General features: G+C 57.1%; 1 protein-coding gene, 2 long non-coding RNA genes and 1 other non-coding gene across 7 annotated transcripts in view; 2 read left to right on the top strand and 2 right to left on the bottom strand.

Moving 5' to 3' along the window:
* Nucleotides 1-21,238, top strand: part of Nfic (nuclear factor I/C) — a 35,729-nt gene that overhangs the window by 7,034 nt on the left and 7,457 nt on the right. For all 4 annotated transcript variants that reach the window (XM_030244940.1, XM_006513335.4, NM_026756.2 and 1 more), the window contains exons 2-8: nucleotides 4,088-4,619; nucleotides 15,204-15,275; nucleotides 16,477-16,551; nucleotides 16,657-16,780; nucleotides 17,207-17,331; nucleotides 18,672-18,797; nucleotides 19,878-20,062. In XM_030244940.1, the coding sequence (XP_030100800.1) occupies nucleotides 4,088-4,619; nucleotides 15,204-15,275; nucleotides 16,477-16,551; nucleotides 16,657-16,780; nucleotides 17,207-17,331; nucleotides 18,672-18,797; nucleotides 19,878-20,062 (1,239 nt within the window). The remainder of the gene's footprint in view (nucleotides 1-4,087; nucleotides 4,620-15,203; nucleotides 15,276-16,476; nucleotides 16,552-16,656; nucleotides 16,781-17,206; nucleotides 17,332-18,671; nucleotides 18,798-19,877; nucleotides 20,063-21,238) is intronic.
* Nucleotides 708-2,865, bottom strand: Gm51811. The gene is made up of 2 exons (XR_003949025.1): nucleotides 2,466-2,865; nucleotides 708-2,381 (listed from the first exon to the last, which is right to left on the bottom strand). It is a non-coding gene; the product is annotated as a predicted gene, 51811 (long non-coding RNA).
* Mir1191b (microRNA 1191b) lies at nucleotides 8,589-8,646 on the top strand. The gene has a single exon (NR_106141.1). It is a non-coding gene; the product is annotated as a microRNA 1191b (primary transcript).
* On the bottom strand, nucleotides 13,307-15,311 carry Gm16104 (predicted gene 16104). Its single transcript, NR_152732.1, has 2 exons — nucleotides 15,121-15,311; nucleotides 13,307-13,516 (listed from the first exon to the last, which is right to left on the bottom strand). It is a non-coding gene; the product is annotated as a predicted gene 16104 (long non-coding RNA).

The following is a 21,238-nucleotide window of genomic DNA, read 5'->3' as shown; positions in this document are numbered from 1 at the left end:
TCAGGCCCCTTTTCACTTTTACTCTCTGGAGGAAGCAGCCGTTACTTCCATGAATCCCAAGCTGAGGTGTCCCCTCCCCCTCCCCCTTCCTCCTTCCCGCCCTCCCGCCCCACGTTAGTTATTCCGGGTTTGGGGCCAAATCCCTGTTGGCTGAGGTTGAGGATTCCCTGGGCCTGAGCTGAGGCCACCTCCCTCCTCCATTCATTCCTCCTCATAGCTTTGCGGCTCGCTGCTTCCATCCTGGCAGTGGGGAAACTGAGGCAGTGCAGGGTTGACGTTTGGGGTCTCCTTCCAGAGGGGGATGGGATCAGAGACGATGAGAAGTGTCCCAAGGCAGCACAGCATGGGCTTGGTCCTCAGTATGTCCATGAGTGGGTTCACAGTGACAGCCCTGTCCCCATCCCCTCCTCTCTGCAGAAAAGGTGCCTCTGCCAGGGCCAGGCCTGTAAATCAGGGCGCTGGATTCTGGCGAGTCAGCGTTCTGGCCTCTCCCGCCACAGCCTCTGCTCCCTCTCCGGCTCTTCCTGCCTGCGGGAGCGGCCGCCCTGCATCAGACACAGGAGCCTCCCGCCTCCTTCCTGTCCCCCTCCTTCAGACCGGGTAGTCCCCCCTCCCCAGTGCACAGGGACCCACCGCCCCTGGGCATGCACACTCACCCCACCCCTACCCTAGGTATGCTTAGATACTCAGAAATGGGAGTCCAGAACCTCAGTGACTGCCTCAGCTCTTGCTGGGGGGGGGTATTTTTTATTTGCTGGACATAGGGTGTGGCACGCAGTAGGAGCTCAGAAAATGCCACCAGACACAGGTGGTGGCACACAGTGGGTGTTCCATGAATGTTTGGTGGTAAATGCCCACTGATATGTCACCTCACACAGAACTGGGGAGCCAGGGTGGTGTGCCCTTCAGATACCCACAGATGCCACACTCATTGTCCAGAGCTGGGTATACAGTTGATGCTCAATAAATGCTGCTGCTTGTGGCCAATGGCTTAGCTCATAGGCGTTTCCCAGCTTTTCTTCATCCTGTTGCCTAAGTGATGCAGACTTGGGGTGGGAAACAGTGGTGACCCCCAAACACTGTGAAGGTCAGATGTCACCCACAGGTGTCTCCTTAGTCAGGATCAGTCTTATCCTGAGCCTCTCACAGGCGCCTCCCCCAACCTCACCTTCTGCCCTGATTTTAACTCTGAGTAGCTCCTGAAGCTGCTGGGTGCATGATAAGTTCAGATACATGCATGGGATGACTTGGAAGGTCACCAGGCAGTCGGGCACTTTGATCCCAGCCTTCAGGGGGCAGAGGCAGGAAGATTTTTGAGTTTGAGGCCAGCCTGGTCTACAGAGTGAGTTCCAGGACAGCCAGGTCCAAACAGAGAGACCCTGTCTATAAATCAATCAATCAATCAATCCACCAGGCAAGGTGGAACACACTTGTGACTTTAGTACTTAAGAATCTGAGTCGGGGGCTGGTGAGATGGCTCAGTGGTTAAGAGCACTGATTGCTCTTCCGAAGGTCCTGAGTTCAAATCCCAGCAACCACATGGTGGCTCACAACCATCCATAATGAGATCTGACGCCCTCTTCTGGTGCATCTGAAGACAGCTACAGTGTACTTATGTATAGTAATAAATAAATCTTATAAATAAATAAGGAACCATCATGTACATTAAAAAAAAAAAAAGAATCTGAGTTAGGAGGATTATCATGAGTTTGTGACCCTCTCTTTCTCATCTGTGACCAAGGACTGAGCAGAGGATCCACAGGGAGTTAGGGGAGTATAGGCTAGGGGTATACTCTTCCCGTGTCCCTTGCTCCCTCTGCTCCTGCCCCAGGGCCTTTGCACCAGCTGTGCCAGGCTGGCAGAAAGTAAGTGCTCAGTAAATGCAGGGAATGAACCCCTCCCTGGCTGAGGTCAGGGCTCTCCACAGATGCCAGCTAAGCAGCTCTGAGCTTTTGTAGGGGGCACTGTCACTATCCTAGGCACCTGTACCCCTCACCAGCCACATGGGAAAGGGTTTGAGATTAGAGCTTTGAAGGATGCCTCGGAGTTTGGGAGTAGACAAGCAGATTCTCAGAACTGCGCAGTCACTTTTGTAAGGAAGACTGGGGAGTGCAGTTGACAGCTCAGAGGGATGGATGGACTAGGAGTGGCCCAGCAAGGACTATGCCAGAGGCCCAACTATGGGAAAGGCCTGCTTACCAGCTCCCCATTTCCATGAGGACTCCCCAGTGTTGATCCTTGGCTGGACAAGGCTGTATGAAGGAGGGGTACTGGGGACTAGGCATCTAGGGCTATGTAGGAGTTCGGGGGTTGTCAGCCCCATACCAGTCTTGGCCCTCTCCTTTGTCGGACTGGTGATGAGGTCCTGGCTGTGGCTGAACCTGTGGGACAGAGAGGGACTGCCTGACCAGAAGAGCCCAGGGAGCATGGCCAGCAAGTCTGTGACCCGGTTACTTAGTGTTTACCTTCCTGGCCAGTGAGGGCCATCAGTGACGTGGGCACATCCACCATGGCCTCCCCGAGGGGGTGGAACCTAGAGTGTGGTGACAAGTGGGGCTCAGAGGGGGAATGTACTTAGAGTGAATTTAGAGACAGGACTCTGGGATGCCAGCACCCCTCCCTCACTGACTGCCATCCGATACTGCACTTACAGATGTATACCCCAGGCAGAGGACCCTCCACCCACCCTGCTGCCCCAGCCCAGCTGAGGGCTGTGTGTACCTGGACAGGTTCCTTCCTGTCTCTGATCTCACGTGTCACTTACCATCCAGACCCAAGAAGAGCCCTGCTTCTGTCCCCAGGCTAGCCCATCTCCTCAGCCTCAGCAGGCATCAGAAGCACCCTCCCCGCGCCCCCCCCCCCCAGGTCCAGGCCAGCCACAGCTGTTCCAGTGAGTCACACTTCAGAGGACATTGGCCTGGGGACGGGGTGGCCTGGGCCTGGCCTCTTCCAGCTCACAGGCTATTTTCAGAGGTTTGGTAATAGGTGGCATTTGGTGTCCTGGCTCTGGGGTTTAGGGAACCTGGATCCCAGAGCGGGCAGATGCTACCTGGGGGTTCCTCAATGAGCTGGTGGATCCGGGGAAGACCCCAACTCAGGGAAGGAACAGGCTAGCAACCAGTGATGTAGCTCCTCAGGGCCCTGTGGGGACCTTGGGTATCTCTGCAAAGCCTTGGCCTCAGTTTCCCCATCAAGCCATGGGTAGTGGAGCTCTGGGGGTGCTCCCTGCTGGTCCCTGAGCAGCCAATCCATGGGGAATGTATGACTCCTGTCCCAAACCCCTGAGCCCCAGCAGAGGCAGAAACTATGTTTTCCCTTAAATTCCTGGCACTTTGCAACTGGAAATCAACCCTGGTGTTCTCAAGATGACCCCCTCCCTGTAGGGGAGGTCACCTCATGTTACTCCCAGGGCCTAGGGGGAGTCCAAGGGCTGCCCACCCTGCTGCCTCCACTCAGGCCTGAGGCTCGTGCATGTTTTGAGTGCCACTATTTGCTTGACCCTGCCATCTGTGATTGGGGAGCCTGTAGCTGGCAGTTGAGACCTCAGGAGGCAGCTGCCACATGGGGCTGATGCACTGTCCCCTCTGTCGATAAAACTTTATTATAAGTCAGCTGCACTGTCGCTTTTCCCTGAGCCCAGGCTAAGGTGTCACCAACACATCCATAGTGAGCAGTTCTGCTCTAGAATGCTGGTTGTGGGCAACCTCTCTGGACAGTCCCTGTTCTTAGAACCTCAGTCTTCTCATCGGGGACATGGGTTTCCTCAAGGTCTTCAGATTGCTCTGCCATGCCCTGGGAGTCCTGGTGGGCTCTCCAGGGCTTCATTTCCTGACCCTCCTCCCCATCTGTGGTAGGTCTATCCTTGTGGTAGGCCTTGGTTTCCCCATCTGTGTGAAACAGTCTGGGCCTAAGCAGTGGGTCTGTGTTCACCTAGGTCTCAGTTTCCTTATGTGGGCAACAGGCCTGAGTTTACAGGGCCTTAGTTTGCCCATATGGGCAACGGGTCTCTGCTGATCTAGGCCTCAGTTTCCCTGCCTGAGCAGTAGGTCTTGCTGGCCTAAGCCTCAGTTTGCCTGCTTCTCCGCAGGATGAGTTCCACCCGTTCATCGAGGCGCTGCTGCCGCATGTGCGCGCCTTCGCCTACACCTGGTTCAACCTGCAGGCGCGCAAGCGCAAGTACTTCAAGAAGCACGAGAAGCGCATGTCCAAGGACGAGGAGCGCGCGGTGAAGGATGAGCTGCTGGGTGAAAAGGCCGAAGTGAAGCAGAAGTGGGCGTCGCGGCTGCTGGCCAAGCTGCGCAAGGACATCCGGCCCGAGTGCCGTGAAGACTTCGTACTGGCTGTGACTGGCAAGAAGGCGCCAGGCTGTGTGCTGTCCAACCCGGACCAGAAGGGCAAGATGCGGCGCATCGACTGCCTGCGCCAGGCCGACAAAGTGTGGCGTCTGGACCTGGTCATGGTCATCCTGTTCAAGGGCATCCCACTGGAGAGCACAGATGGTGAGCGGCTGGTGAAGGCGGCTGCCTGTGCGCACCCGGTGCTGTGTGTGCAGCCGCACCATATTGGCGTGGCCGTCAAGGAGCTGGACCTGTACCTGGCCTACTTTGTGCGGGAGCGCGGTGAGTGTGGGGTGGGTGGGGCATGGAGAGGCCAGGGCCATGGTCAGAGGCCAGACCCTGTACAAGGAGGGGGTGTGGCCAGGGGAGGGACATGGACAGGGGTAGGAGCCTGGATAGGGTCATCGTCAGGAGCTGGGTCATGGTCAGGGGTGAGACCATGGACAGGGGAGGGACCGTGGTCAAAAGGCAACACTGTGGTCATGGGCAGGCTGTGGTCAGAGTCATGGGCAGGGGCAGGGCCACGGACAGGGGCAGGACTATGGACTGGAGAGGGGTCGCAGACAGGGTCATAGTCAGACACAGGATATTGTCGGCGGCAAGGTAATAGTTAGGGTCATAGTCAAGACCTATGCGATGTCTGTGGTTGGGGAGGGATCAGTGTTGGGCCATGGTCAGGGTCAAGGGTGGGATCATGTTCAGAGCCATGGTGGGGTTCAGGATCGTCGTCAGGGGCATCATAATGGTGGTCATGGATACAGTCAGAGGCTAAGCTGCGGTCAACTCACAGGATCTGGGCCTTGGTGGTGGTGAGGGGTGAGACCATGGTCAAGGTCAGGGTTGGGCGCACAGTCAAGGGTCAGGCCATAGTCACCATCTGGTGCCATGGACTAGGGCAAGGCCTTGGGGGTGTAGGGCCAGGGCTGGGTTACTATGGGAGGCACAATCAGGATCAGCATCCATGAATATCTGTCCTACTTCCAAGCAGAACCCAGTGAGCAGTGCTCTGTCAGACCTGAGAGAAGTAGGCAGATGACAAGTGTATGAAGCAAGCACAGAAAGGAATGGCCATTCATCAAAGAGCTAGCCTCCACCTGACCAGACCCTGTGTCACCTGGGGAGTGTGGGTTAGTGGGCATGGTGTCCACGGACCTAAGGCAGGGGAAGAACAGCCTATGACCAAGACCCTAAGCAGGGCCTGACTTGGTGCTGGGTGGGAGTGGCTGGACGGGGCGTGGTCACTCCAGTCTACTTTGTACAGGATGAGCTAAAGGTTATGGGATGGGACAGCCATGGCTCTGCCCACTTCTAATCCTAGTTGAGTTGGGGCCCCCCAAGTAGGCTTCAGGGTAGGTTAGAGCCTTAATGGGACCCCGAACTGCTGTTGGGTAGTCCGGCAGAACTTAGAGGCAGAGGCAGGGGAACTGCTGTGAGGTGACAGTGGCTCACGCTCTTCCTGAGGCTTTAGAAGCCACCCATGTACCCCAGTACCCACATTGCTGGCGTAGGTCACTGCCTGAGAGCCAGTCTGCATGGCAGAGAGGACAGCGTGGGCCGGGTAGGCTGCTCCTGGCTAGGTGGATCATGTCTTCTCTGTGCCTCAGATTCCAGCCGTGTCTGCCGGTGGCCACAATGGCACAGTCAAGCCAACCAGGGTCTCCCCCAGCTCTGACCTTGAGTCTGACTGCCTTTGACCTCAGCCTCTGCTCAGCACCACCCCCACCTCCCATCAGCTCCCAGCTGTGTGGGTCAGAGGTCACAGATGCAGTGACAAGATGCTGGGGTGGGGGTTGGAAGCTGGGGGGGGGGGGTCCCTGGCTTATTGGCATTCAGATCCTGGTCTGGTCTCTCCGTCTCTCCCCTGCCTCCTTGGAGCTGAGCTGATAAAAATTTCAAAGGAACTTTCTGCTGTGTCAGCACAATTTCCCTATGTCTCCCCTCCCCAACCCTCCTCTGCCTCTGCAGAGCCTCCCGAGGCACCTTCCCAGGGCTCACCCTGCTCAGCCCGCTGGGTCTCTGGAAGGTCGGGAGAGCCCAGGTCTGCCAATCTGGCATCCCATGGCTCTGTTGCTAGTTGGCTGTGTGACCCGGGCAGGTCAGTCTTTGTCTCTGTGCCTCATTTTCTTATCTATAGTATAGGATGTTCACAAATAGGCACCCTGAAGGTGCCAGGGATCCCGAGAGAGGGGGGGGGAGGGGGAGAGAGAGAGGGAGGGGAAGAGAAGAGAAGAGAAAAGGGGACCAAGATGCAGCAAGCACAGGCCATGCCAGAGCCACCATCACTGTCACAGACTTTGCCCACTGTGTCCCATTTTCCCAGAATGCTTTTCCCCTAAGCAGATCTCCTGACCATATTCCAGAACCCTAATTCCCAGCTCCGTTCTCCCTCCATCAGACACTTTTTTTTTTTTGAATGCCTTAGGTTGCTGTGTAGCTGAGCTTGGGTCTCCTGCCTCAACTCTCCTGCACTGAGATCTCAGGCGTGTGCCACCATGCCCTGCCTTAGCAACTCTTTTGGAGTCTGGGCAGTGGCCAGCAATGCAGAAGCCAGTTTGACAGAGAAGAAGACAGAGGGTCAAAGAGGAGACCTGCCCTGTCTGGGATGTCATAGCCAAGAGAAAGCTAAGGCTTGCCAGGGCCACCAAAGCCCCCCCCACACACACACACACACAAGTGGACCACCTCTGTGCTCCCCTGCTAGGTCTGAGAGACCCAACCCCTAGCCCTGGCCCCCAAGTCTGGTCCTCAGGCCTGACCCAGCTCGGTCTGAGCCAGCAGTTATCCGTTTGATGGAGGGCATAGTCTCTTGTCCCCCTCCTGCCCCATGGGTTCCCAGCCCCCTACCTCCACTACCTGTGATATTAACACTGGGTGGCAGAGCTAGGGTTGACTTCCTGTGAGGCACAAAGGTCAGGGCTGGGGGTCTGACATGAGACTTGGAACGATGGGGATAATGGTTTAAATTGTGGGGGGGAGCGCTCCGGCTGGTCCTAGGTTCTGTCCCCAGAACTGCAGATGCTGCCTGTCGTCACAGCACTTGGGAGTTCAGAGCCAGCCCACACTACATACTGAGTTCAAAGCTGACCTTGTCTCAAAGGAAGAAGGGGCGGGGGGCAGTGGAAGTAGTGAGGAGCCCAAGAAAGACAGGGAGAGCCTGCCTGACGGGGTCAGCCAGGGCAAATGTCCTGGGATCACAGAAGCCCAGAACACAGACCAGGGAGGAGTCTGCAGGGAGCACTGAGGTGCGGGAGAGCTGGTGGGGAGGAGGCTGGTGGGGAGGAGGCCAGCAGCGGGAGGAATGGAGTCAGGCTCCCCAACTTGGCCTGCTTTCTGGAAGGAGTCTGGGAACGCTGGGCCGCGGGAGAGGCGGCTGCCAGCCCGCCCTGCCCTCCCCCACCCCCCGCCCCGCTGGCAGCCTGCGAAACCCGAAGCGCGGGCAGGCGCCATGCCAGGGGGGAGGGGTGCCAGGCCCGCCCAGGCCGGCAGCTGCCAGCCCAGATGGTGCCCATGTGCTGGTCATGGCTGGACTCGCTTCCCGCCAACAGCCACGGGGATGGGGTGGCTGCCATGGCAGGATCCAAAGCTGGAGTGTGAGCGTGCGAGTGCTAGAGGGAAGCTCCATACTGCCCCTGTCGGTGCTGGAATAGCAGGAGGCCGGTTTGAGGCTCCATACCCAAGGGGCTTGAAGGACTCGCCCCTTCCTCAAGGGAGAATCCCCCTAGACCGGGCTCCACCCTGTCCATACCTCCAGCCCCTCACTGGGGGAGTGTAGGCGGGGCTCCACTCCTGACCACACCCCAGCAACTCACAGGGGTGGGGTGGGGGTGGATTCTGGGCGGAACTACATCCTCACCACACCCCCAGACCCTCACTGTGGAGTTCTGGACAGGGCTATGTCATGACCACGCCCCCATCTCCTCAGTGTGTGTGTGTGTGGGGGGGGGTTCTAGGTGGGGCTCTACCCCTGACCACACCCCCGGCTAATCATTGGGGGATTAGAGGCGGGGCTCCACCTTGACTCAAATCCTCACTGGGGATTCTGGACCGGGGTGGGGGCTCCACACTGACCAAGCTCCAGTCTCATCTTCAGTGCTTCATCTTCAGGGAAGGAGTCACCCCCTTTTTTCCAGCCTCACGTTCATCTATGAGCTGGGATCCCTTAGCTGAGTCCCTAAGTAACAGATTGAAACTCCTGGAAAAAAAAAAATCAACATACAACCCCCCCTTTCAATCTGTGATGTTAGGACTAGCTCAGGCTACAGAGCGAGAACCTGCTTCAAAAACACCAGACTCACTATGTAGCCCAAGCTGGCCCACTTCCTTCTAGATTCTCAGACCCCGCAGTCCCCAGAAGGGAGCGAGGGCCCATCTTCTCCTCAACAATCCTTGAGCCTGTTTCCTCAGCAGGAAAGGTCTGGTGGTGTCTTTAGTGGCTGCAGAGATAGGTGGGCATCCATAGTGCCACTTGGTAACACCGTGGTCCTGGGCAAGTGGCTTGCTTACTTTAGGCTGTGCCAGGGTCCAGGCCTTTGAGGGGCGTGGGGAGGGGGCGAAGTTTGAATGGGACTAGTAAGGGCTAGGGCACGGGAGCTTGTAGCTCCACCCTGCAGGCTGCATAGCTCCAGAAAGGTATCAAATACCATCATTCCTATAGCAACGAGTGTGTTCAGAGTGCGGGAGATGGGGTCACCCTAGGGCGCTCATGTTCTGGGGCTCAGCAGTGGATGATATCCCCCTGCACCTGTGTGCACCACAGTTGGTGCCCTGGCTCTACGCCTGGGACTGGCTGGGAGCAGCTCAGGACATCTCCGTTCCCTCAGACGACAGCCCTACTGCCCTTCCCGCTGCGTGGGCCTGAAGTCACAAGTGGGTGGGACTTTGCTGTGGGATGATGGACAGGACTCTTGGAGGCATGGGGTATCCTGACCAGTCAGGGAATCTGAGGCCCAGAGAACGAACCAATGCCCTTTCATCTGGCCTTGTTTGGGTTACAAGACGGGGCCTTAATGTGGCCCAGGCTAGACTCAAACATGCTGCTTAGCTGAGGATGCCTCAGACTCCTCATCCTCCTGCCTCAAGACCCTACTGGGTTTTTGGGACAAGGTCTCAGGTCGTAGGGACTCACATCAGTCCCCCTGCCTCAGCTTTCTAAGCAGAGGGAGAACTGGGGAGAAGCTTTCCAGAAGCCCATCGTGGGGCTGGGAACTTGTGAGCCCCAGGTTCTAGAAGGTTCTAGGACAGGTTCTGTTATGCCTCTGCTGAAGGAAGGCCTGAGGCAGGAGGTCACCTTCCCGTGCTGCTGAGTGTCTACACTGCCTGATATGACACATTTATGTCACTGAGCCCTGAGAGCTGAGGTTGGGCCCAGAGAAGCTCATCAGAATTCGAACCCATGCCCGAGACCTGCAGTGTTTGGGAAGCCCTTCACCCCTTGGGCCTAAAGGACTTAACTGTGGGGAGCAGGGAAAGTCAACTGATTCAAGGAGTAAGTTTGGGGCTTGGGGTCAGAAGAAGGGGTGCACAGAGGCAGGTGGGGCTCCTTCATGTCTGACTCCAGGTGTCTGTCAGTCCCCTAACACACACCCACCAGTCCTTCAGGCCTGGGCCTGTCCCACCCCATCCCCCACCCACCCAGAACTGAATGGGCCCCTTGTTCCAGGCCACACCCTCCCCTGGGGTCACTCTGGGACAGACTCAAGTCTCAGACAGCCTTAAAGGGCCAGCCTCAGGACAGAAGCCCAGAGGCTCAATGGACCCACTCCCAACCCCAGACACATGGGCTTCCTGGGGTAGAGGAAAGTGGTGCCAGGTTCTGTGCAGTAATAGGGCCCCTGCTGTTTCTGGTTGCACAGGCAGGCTGAGGCTTCCCTTCCTTTTTTGTCTCAGTTTACCCTGTAGGAAGCAGCCTTGCCCCTTTTTCACAGAGAACTAGATGAAATATTAAAACGGCCTCCTCTTTGGAATGAAGAGCCAAGGCCTAAAACAAACATCACTAGGTATATGGCCACAAGGGTTGCATTTATTGAGTGCCTACTGCATAATAGGCCCTAAGACAGGTGCAGCAGAGTGCACAGGAGGGAGTGTGTTCAGGAGCGACATTGTGCCCTGAAGGGTCCTCCCCGTACTGTGGTCAGGTCAGCACTGTGCAGCCTCGGGCTGTGAGCTCCCTCTCTCTGGGACTCAGTTTCCCGTTCTGAGTAATGGGAAAGGACCTAGATTCTGTGCTAGGTTTGAAACTGGTCACTTTTCCTGGATGCTGCAGAGATTGCAAGAATTTGGGGGGGGGTGGGGAAAGCAGGGCCTACCCAGGTGGGAACCGATGGCAGGAGTCAGGGGGAGGGCAGGAAGCAGGTGAGAGTCAATGGGGTCCCTTGGTGGGAGCCAGTGGGAGGGGTGAACACCAGCTGTGGCAGCTGCTGACCGGGCTGGGGTGCCGGGGGGCCTGCAGTGTTCGTACTGGTCCCCGCCGGATGGAGCCGCCCGTTCCAGGCTTCCTTATGTAACTGGGTTATGCAAGGACAACGGCCCAATTACATAAGGAGCCGCCGGCCGCGTGGGGGAGGGGCTTAAAGGGGCCGCGTCCCGGGACTGCACCCCCTAGCCCTCCTCCAGCAGTCTACCCCCTCCAATGACAAGGTCAGACATCCCAATCTGTAAGGGGCGACAACCTCACCAGTCAGCCTATGGAGGGGCAGCGGGTTGTGATATATGAAGGGGTTGGGGATGGACTGAGGCCAGCCAAGCCAGTGTGCAGCGAGCAACTATTAAGCACCTACTGTGTGCAAGGCGCTGCTCCCAGCCCTGCTGACCCAGCCAAGAGTGACAGAGAAAAGCCTAATGAGGGTGGAGCACGTGGGAGGCAGAGACTGCGATCAGGGTGTGGAGGTGACTGCGTACAAGCACTGAGACCAGAGTTCAAATCCTGGTTCCCGGCAAAGGCCAGCCTGGGGGAGCTCAAGGCAAGGTGGACCCCTGTGGGTGGCCACTAACCTCCATGTGAGGGGGTTTCAGGCTCATCACTGTCCCCGATAACCCACCTCATGCCTATTTCACTCAAGAGCTATGATGGAAAGGAGGAGGAAAGAGCACAGCAGGGGTCTGGAAGGGGAGGGCCTGGACTGGGAAGGAGGGACCCACTCAGTGCTCACAGGCGCCCCATGGTGGCTGCTGTGGAGGGGGACTGGGTGGGAGTGGGGTGAGCCTTAGCCAACCCTGCCCTTCCTCAGTTTCCCCATCTGTACATTAGAAGAGACACGCGAGTGCCACAGGACCAGCATACAGCTGGTACCAACTTGGTGCTTACCTGCCCGGAAGCCAGAGGAAAAGGAGGATTCACACTTGAACCCAGGACACACCTGGCAGACCATGGGGGAGAGGCCGAGCTCCGGGCTTGGTTCGTGCTAATTGACTCCTGAGCTAAATGAAGCCACATCTCAGCGGCTCTGACAGCTGGGGAAACTGAGGCCCAAGGAAAACCACAAAGGGTCTCAGAAAAGGAATCATTCAGAATTACCAGCTGTGGCCCCCAACCACCACCAGCTCCCACTGACCCCAGGGTCAGCCAGCCCAACTGCATGTCTGCATTGACCTGGACTGAAGAGTCCCGCCTCCCCACGAGAGGGGATTGGGGCCGTGGTCAAGGGTGGAGCTCCGTCTATAATCCTCCAGTGAGGGGCTGGGGTACGGTTTAGCAAACTCCTAGTCATTCATCCAGGCCCCACTCGTGTCCTCTCAGATATGAGAGCAGGGTAGGTGGGGCTTCTCTGGCCCCACCCCTTTCCATCCTGTCACTCTTCGTGGTTTCCCTGTGAATCCAACCTTTTTCCAGGTTTCCTAGCCCTGTGTTTGTAGAAGGCCTGTTCCATGTCCACCCATAATGCAGCAGCGAGCACTGAGCACCCTCTGTGGAAGAGGGTAAATGGGTCCTTGCGATGGTGTCTTCTTCCAGCATGGGAAACCATGGCACGACGATGGGGAGGGTCACCCTGAGTCTGTAGCTGGTTCCGAGATGGCCCTGCTGGCCCGGAGCCACCCAGCACAGGGCCTGTCCTTCCCCATCTCCCAGCCCAGGCTGCTAACCTCTCATCTCACGTGCCTTGAGGACATGACAGGGAAGGGGAGGTGAGAGGACCCCTGAGATCCCCCTGCATGGCTTTGGCCTGGCTGTCCCTCTTGCAGCCACAGATGGGAGTCCTGGGACTGGCCAAGAAAGGGGGGTGGGGCGGGGAAGCCAAGACTCTGCTGAGTGTAAACACAGGTTATTTTCAGCTCTTCCCGCTGGCGGGTGACACATTTGACTTTGGAAAGGACCAGGGTCTGCCTGGTATTTTTAACCTCCACTCTCAAAGCCCAGGAGCCACCCGGGTGACAGGGACTTGGTGTCACTGCCAGGTCAAGGGTGGCCATGGCCACCTGGCCCCATCCCCCACCCTGACCACCTGGCCCCATGCCCCAGCTTGGCACCTTCTGCTTATGCCCAGAGGCTGCTGAGCAGGTCACCATCCCTGGACAGGGATCCCTTTCCTGCCACGCCACGCCCCCCCCCACTTGGGGAGGTATTGGCACTGTGTTCCTGCCTGTACCAGCTGGCCCTCCCCAGCCACAAAATGGCCGCCCAGGCCACGGCAGCATCTGGAACCCCGAGGAAATGGCTGCCCAGTTAGTGATGTCACTGGCCATGTGGCCTGTCCACCAGCCCTGCGCCTCCATGTGTCTCCCCAGCCATAGCACGGAGTAACCAGACCTGGACATCCCCTTGGGGCCCCTAGGCTCGGCCACCAGCCAGAGCACGGGCCACGGGGAGGTTGGGTGGGGTTGTCGGTGGCCAGGAGGACCCCTGGGAGGACTTGGCCAGCAAAATGAGTTGGCTCTGGCCCAGGCCTGCTGTAGCTGGAAAGCACCAGCCAGATGGGGAGTTCAGCCCCGCCTCTGCATACCCAGGGCTCCCCGCATGTCTGCTGTGTCCATCTGTTTGGCCCCACTTTTATTTATGCAACAGTGGATTGGCGGGAGTTTTAAGCACTGTCAAGTGCTCTTCCTGAAGGCACACAGCACAGCCAGGCTGATGTTAGCTTCTGTGGGTGGGTCAAGGGTGACCGTTTGTGTCACTATCTGCCTGTGCCGTCTTCAGGAAAGGCCACCTCCAGTCCAGCCGTCACGCTGTGTCTCCTGCAGATTTGCTGGGAAGAAATCCACGATTAGGAACCCCGTGGCATTTGGTTGTGGGTTCCTGGGACAAGGCGTCGGATGTGTGGGGAATGAACAGAGCACATTCTTATGCCAGACTCGCAGAGACAGAGGCACAGGGTGGGTCAGGGGATCAGGGTCCCTAGCAGGTTGGAACTCAACCAGATGTGCGTGGGAGGAGGAAGGGGATTTCCAAGCTTCCTGATCCTGCACCGTGGCATGCTGGGAAAAAGGGAGCACCTTACAAAGGTCCCTGGACAGGAAGGAGCTTGTGCTCCAGCAGCTGGCAGAAGCAGCTGGGCTGCAGGGAGGACGGACGCAGGCTGGACAAAGGATTCCCTCCCCAGTGATGAGCTCCAATGGCCTCCTTCCTACTCCCAGATGCGTAGTACTCCATGCATCATGTTACCCCTTCCTTCCTGCATCTTGAGTGCAGAGTTCCTATCTTTAGACCTTTAGTGACCCACGAAGGAATGGGGTGCATGGTAACATGGCCATCCCTAACATACCTGCCATGGCCAGGCCCATCAGTGTCACATGATGGCCCTGGAGGCCCTGAGAAATGACAGTCAAGTCACAGCTGTGGAAGATAAGCTGCTCTGGAGTCCCCATATGTCCCTCACTGCTGGCCACTCTCATATTCCCTCACAGACCCTGGTCTCCTGTGTCCTTCCCACTAGAGTCCCCAGCTACTGGGGAAGGACAGGGCAGTGGCCACAGTGCCCACATCCTGTTGGGGAGGCGAAACCGTGGGCTGCACATGAGCAGAGTGGACTGGGAAAGCGAGGGAGCCAACTCAGTCAGGAAGCCACACCTGCCAGCCAGGGCCACCTAGTCTTATTGGGGTGTGGTCAGGGGAGGAGTTGTGCATGGGAGGAGGGTCAGGGAGGAGGGTCAAGGAGGAGAGAGGGTCAGGGTGTATAGTGCTTTCCCAGCATGCATGCGACCATGGTTCACTTTCAAAATTTTAGGAGAGATTCTATGAATGAACCCCTGACCTCTGGGCCCCACTTACTATGGTGACCTTGGGATTTAGGGTGAGTTTTTAGTGGGCATTTCCCCTGTATCTGAGGCCGCATGCAGGAGCACAGGAGCTGGAACTGTCCCACAATCCTGCAGCCGGGCAGTCCTACTAATCCTTTGTGCCCCTGCTAGGGGAAACTGAGGCTCAGGGTCAGGCTGTATCCTTCCCTCCTCCTTGCTCCTCCACTCACTCACTGTCTAACACACACACACACCACAGCAGGTCACTGTCTGTCAGGGAGGGAATTATTTTTACATAAAATGGAGGGAAGAGTGCAGGAGGGGGAGCCAGAGTGACCCTTGACACTGAGCCTGGAGGCTCCTTAGGTCCCTCTACAGAAGCCCCACCACCACATGTACTACCCCAGCACTAAAGGTGGGGAGAGCAAGCAGGAGTTTGGAGCCAACCTGTACTACATGAGGCCCTTCCTCATGATAGAAGCATGGGATGGGGGTGGGGGGGAGTCAAGGAGGAAAGGGTCCCAGAGGCCTCCAGGATATCTCTATTGTCTTCAGCCTCCCCCCCTCCCCCCATAATATAGGCAGACAGCTGATGCCCAAAGGAGTCACTTACCAAAGGCCACACAGCACAGAAATGGCAGAACTAGGATCAGACGTCCCTGTAGTGTCACTAATTGTCCCCTCCTCTCTTGGCAGATGCGGAGCAGAGCAGCAGCCCCCGGACAGGTGTGGGCTCAGACCAGGAGGACAGCAAGCCCATAACGCTGGGTGAGTCAGCTAGAGCTGAGGCAGGAGGATTATGACTCAAAAGGGTAGCCTGAACTAAATAGTGGGAGTGTCGAAGCAGTGGGGGGAAAAGAGGCATGGCCAGGGTGGAGCCCTGCCTAGAATACCCCAGTTAGGGGGCGTGGTCAGGGTGGAGCCCCCCATTGCGGGGCGGGAGGGGTCCTGTTTCCTGGGGGTGGGGGGCTTTGCTCACATCTCTCTGGTGATTGGACAGCACTTTCCTTACATCATGGGCCTTTGCTGCCAACACAGGTTTTTTGAGGGAGGGGAGGGAAGATGAGAGAAGTGCATGAAGCCTTTTACTGGGCTCAGAAGGGAGAGACAAGGCCCTGAGCCCTGCAGTGCCAGGAGGCTAGTGACCCCGGCCATGACCCTGGGTCCTCCTGGGCCTCTTCCTGCCTCTTCCCTTTCAACCAGACTGGAAGAAGGTGGGGCCCCAAGGGAGGATCCCAGTGCTCAGGACTCCCTTGCCTCTGGACATGGGCCTGGTGGGCGCTGTACAAACAGGAAATCCCCCCCCTTCCGCCACCATTTGGGTCAGCAGGAAACGGGTGGGACACTTCCATTGGGCACAGCAGGGCCACCCCAGCCACAAGGGCGGTGCTCAGTGCATGTGGACGGTGCTGCCCCCTGGGGGCCGGTCCCACTGCTGCTCTGCCTTGTGTGCTCCCTGCTGCTGGCTCAGCCCTGGTGACTGCGATTACACGCCTGGACCTTGTACTGTCCGTGCCATGGCGTCTCACTTGCAGTAGTTGGGTCCAGCCCGCCCCAGCTCCCACCCACAATGAAGCCAACTATGTAGTTACAGACTCTTCGCTCATACCAAGTCTATATCCACAAGAACGACCATCCCCACAGACCTATCTCCCAAGTCCGTTATGCTTCATGGCTGTGTAGTTCTCCGTCGTAGCTACTTCCAGCCCTGTGGCACTCACACCACGTCCCCACCACAGCATAGAGCGCAGATCCCAACGGACTGGTGGGTAAAAAACACTTGCTGCCAGTGAGGGGGACGGATCATCCACGTGACCGCTGAGCGTGAGTGCAGATGTCATGTGACCATCAGGGCTCAGATAGGGTAAGGGGTTGCAGGCCCCTCGTGAGCCGTTACCCTTGCTGCAGGGACACTATGGAGAAAGGAGGTGGCCATCTCGGCTGACCTCTGACTCTGTGCTCTTTCCAGACACCACAGACTTCCAGGAGAGCTTTGTCACGTCAGGTGTGTTCAGTGTCACGGAGCTGATCCAAGTGTCTCGGAGTGAGTGTCCCCATCCTCAACCCCTCCATTTTCAGGGTTTGGGTTGGTCACATGGGGCTACGGGACTCCGCCCTGCCCCCTCATGGGATCCATCTCCTTCTCCAGCACCTGTGGTGACCGGAACCGGACCCAACTTCTCACTGGGAGAGCTGCAGGGTCACCTGGCATATGACCTGAACCCGGCCAGCGCCGGCATGAGAAGGACTCTACCCAGCACCTCCTCCAGTGGGTAGGTGCCAAGGTTACCCTGCTGGGTACATCTGGTCTCAGCTCCCCCACTGTCCCCTCCCCTTCTCACTTTAGCTGACTTACTGTTCTGTCTGCAACACCTGTTTTTACTTTACAAGTGGGCGGATAAACTATTTATCCATCAAAACTTAGTTAATTAGTGCCCTCTCCCCGAGCCCTGGTAGGCCACTGAGTCCAACAAATTTCTCCTGAGATTTGTGGGACAGAGAGCTGATCATGTGATGTGTTTCCCATATGACAGCCTGCAAAGACACTGGGGTGCCCTCTCGCTTCTGTCCCGGTGTCTCTAGCAAAGGGTAATTGACAGGATGCGGTCCTGTGATGACTCACCCTACAAATGGGAAGTTAGCCAACTCCTCCACCATCTCCGTGGTAACCACCGGACTGTTATCTCCGCCCCCTCCAGGAGCAAGCGGCACAAGTCGGGCTCGATGGAAGAGGACGTGGACACGAGCCCCGGCGGCGACTACTACACGTCGCCCAACTCACCCACGAGTAGCAGCCGCAACTGGACGGAAGACATAGAAGGAGGTAAGACCAGAGGCACAGTTAGGACCCACGCACCCGTGGCAGGAGCTAAGCTAACATTGCAGGGCCTCCAGGGAGTTGTAGTCCAGCCGTGTGTTACCTTACTGTAAACTAGATATTCCAGCCCGAACACTGCAGGTGCCATAAGTAAGAAGCAGGTCCGAGTCGCAGGGTCTCCTGGGAATTGTATACCTCGTCCGGTAGCCAAGTCCGGAAACTCGGCGTTCCCACAGCTTTTGGTTCCAGGTGCCCCCCTGGGCATCTCAGGACCTCATCTGCGCACCCCTGAGATTGCAGCCCACAGGAGTCATCGAGCCCAGCCTGGCAGCCTCTTGGTCACGCCAGCCTCTGAAGCCTCCGTTTCCACATTTGCAACACCCCAAGGCCATTCTTGAAGCACCGCGGGTGGGGAGGGGTGGAGTCGTAGGTGGGGAGGGGTCTAGTCGCCCACAAACCCCAGCTTGGTCCCTGCAGCGCTGTGAGACACCCTCCCCCCCACAGCCAGGGGAGCAGAGTCTCTGGTTCCAGTCAATGTCTAGGGCAGGGATGGGAGGGTCCAGAGCTCTCCACAGGCTAGGATGTAGCTGGGAGAAACTGAGGCCTGGCTGGTGGGGGTGGGGCACATGGGGGGTGTGGGGACCTCGCCTGGCACTGGCAGGCCCCGGCGCCAAAGGCTGGACATAGACAGGCTGCCCTAATCCACTTAGTAGCCCTAATGAGCCTGTAATGGGGACAGTCTAGACAGGAAGGGGTGTGAGCTGATGCTGCCCTGGGGGACCGTGGATAAGACGTCTGACTGGGGAGGTCAGGAGGACTGACAGGGACAGTGGGGCCCTGCGGCCACATTGGGTGCTGCTCCTAGAGACTCTGACCTCATCCCTTGTAGTCTGCTTCCCGTGTCACCCCCAAGGGAGGCAGGTGTCCACAGTTGTCTTTCCCCCCTCAACCTGTGATGTGTGTTTGCTGACATGAGGGTGGTGAGAGCAGACTGTAGTTGGTATCCCAGCACTTGAGCAGCTGGGGCAAGAGGATTGCAATGAGTTGGAGACTAGTCTGAGCCAGTGAGGTAGGGGACAAGCATCTGACTGTGGTCAGCCCCAGCATCAGTCCCCGAGGGAACAGAGAAAAGTCTCTGAAAATAGAAGGAACCTGCCGTGAAGACATGTCAGGGCCTTGCTCCTGTCTGTGGCTGTGTATTATCTACTGTGCCCTCTCCTGAGCCACTGGAGGACATTCTGAGTGTCTCCCCCCACCCATTCCCATGTACAGCCTTGGGCTTGGGGGGTATGTGTGGCATCACTTGCTGCCCTTCAGAGATGGAGACTTGGGTCCCCTCCCCACAGGCATCTCATCCCCGGTGAAGAAGACAGAGATGGACAAATCTCCATTCAACAGCCCGTCCCCCCAGGACTCCCCCCGGCTCTCCAGCTTCACACAACACCACAGGCCGGTCATCGCGGTACACAGTGGTGAGTGTCACCTGTGGGAGGCGCAACTGTCACCAGCACAGCCACGAAAGGGCTGCAGGTTTCTGAGCACGGCCTGCCCTTTGGTGATGCAACCTGTAGGGGGCGCCAAGTGTCACCTGTAGAGTGAAATAGAAGGATTGTTTAGCACCTGATTCCAAGCAGCTACTTCATTAATTTCAGATCTCTGCATGCCAGGTTAGCCATACTCTGTGATCCTGATAGAGCCCAGCAAGGGGAGAGACACGATCATGTGACCATCTACCGCAGGACTGGGAAGGGGTGGGCGGCCACTGTGGAGAGAGGACTTAGTGATGCCTGATGACACTGGGATATTACACAGCTGTGAACAGGAGCAAGGCTCTGACATCCCACAGTGTGGAGGGCCTGTAGGTTGTATTTCAAGTATGCTCTGTGACGGGAAGTGTGTGTGTAGGGACACTGGAGAGACAGGAAGTGGATTCATTGGAGGCCTGGGAGGGGTAGAGCAGATGTCACAGCATAATGTGAAGGTAGTGGAGACTATTGGACATTTAGTTGTAATCAGGCAACACCTCACTTTGTAGCTCAGGCTGGCCTTGAACTCATGGCAATCCTCCTGCCACAGGCTCCTGTGTACTGAGGAAAGCTCTGTAGACTACACCCAGGCTCTGTATTTTCTTATTTTTTAAAAAGATTTATTTATTTATTGTATGTAAGTACACTGTAGCTGTCTTCAGACACACAAGAAGAGGGCATCAGATCCCATTACAGATGGTTGTGAGCCACCATGTAGTTGCTGGGATTTGAACCCAGGTCCTTCGGAAGAGCAGTCAGTGCTCTTAACTGCTGAGCCATCTTGCCAGCCCCTGTATTTTCTTTTGTGTGTGTGTGTGTGTGTGTGTGTGTGTGTGTGTGTCCTTTTTCATGGTTTACTGCCTGGCTCTTTGTGGAAAGGGCCTGTGAGGCACAGAGCTGCACTCACCCACCAGCCATCTGCTCTGCTGGGGACCACTATGGCATCCCTTAAGCTGAGGCAGGAGGATAGCCTGAAGTTCCACCCAGACTGCGCATCATGAGAGTTTGGGGACTGTCTGTCCACAGGCATCGCGCGGAGCCCCCACCCGACCTCGGCCCTGCACTTCCCTGCCACGCCCATCCTGCCACAGACAGCCTCCACCTACTTCCCCCATACGGCCATCCGGTACCCGCCACATCTCAACCCCCAGGACCCGCTCAAGGATCTGGTGTCCCTGGCCTGTGACCCGGCCACCCAGCAGCCTGGACCGGTGAGTGCCGGCCCTTGCTGGTCGGGATGGGGCAGCCGCAGTCACCGTGAGCAGCCTGGCGGCTCCACTAGCTGCATGCTCTGGTAGTAACTTATGCCAAACACAAGACCACGATGTAAAGCATTTGGGAGGCCGAGGCAGGAGGTCTGCTACAGGTTCGAGGCCAGCCTGGGCTGCATGGTGAAACCCACAATCAAGTGACAGAAAAGTGTGTGGGACTCGGGCGCTGGACCTCTTGGGAGGAATTTGGGGGAAATAACTGGTGTGCCGTGTCGCAGCATGGAAGGGATACAGAGCCGCGGTGGATTGAAGTGATAGGATGAGATTTAAAGCTAGCCAAGTATCCATGGGTCAGGTCCCACCCATCCATGGGTGTGAAAGTTGTCTTTCCACACAGTTCGTGTCCTGCCTAACCCCAGGAACTCACCTCTCCCGGTGTCTAAGTTTCCACACCAGTTACTTGAATCAGACTACAATCCCCTATGAGGGGGCTGGGGGCGTGGTCGGGGGTGGAGTCTCACCTACACTCCTCCAGAGAGGGGGCCGGGGGCGTGGTCAGGGTTTAGCTCTCCTTCCCTCACCTCCACGTGAATCTCTCCTTGATCACCTGGGGGCGTGGTCAGAGGTGGAGATTTTGTTTGGTATACAACAGGAACTTTACAGACGCAGTCATGCCAATTCTCCCACCTTGTGTCTTCCTTTGGATCCACTCTCCCCACCCCACATATGCTGACCCCCCCTTTTCTACCCCTGGTGGTACAAGAACAGCCCTGGTCCTTTCCTCCCTGGCACCTAGGTTTTTCAGCTCCAGACAAACTGATGGTTAAGATTGAGATATGTAGAGAATGGGGCATAGCACAGGATTGTCATCCCAGCACTCAGGGGGCTGAGACAGGAAGATAGCTGCGAGTTCAAGTCTAGCCTGGGCTACAGAGAGAGACTCTGCCTCAGGAAAAAAAAATCATCAAAAGTCAGCTAGATGATAAATAGATTTGTGCAGATGCTCCATCCGCCCCACACACTCCACGAGGGGAATCAATAAATAAAACGCCTTTAATTATTGATGGCACCATGTGCGGGATGCCGCCAGCCTGGCCGCAGCTGGAACACCCTGAATTATTCATTGCTGGCCTTTGATTATTAATATTTTATTCGTTGCCTCAGCCCAAGGCTGGT

The sequence above is a fragment of the Mus musculus genome, chromosome 10, assembly GCF_000001635.26.
Source record: "Mus musculus strain C57BL/6J chromosome 10, GRCm38.p6 C57BL/6J".
Classification (NCBI taxonomy): Eukaryota; Metazoa; Chordata; class Mammalia; order Rodentia; family Muridae; genus Mus; species Mus musculus.
The sequence above is the reverse complement of the archived record's forward strand: the minus strand, read 5'-3'. Positions and strand labels throughout refer to the sequence as shown.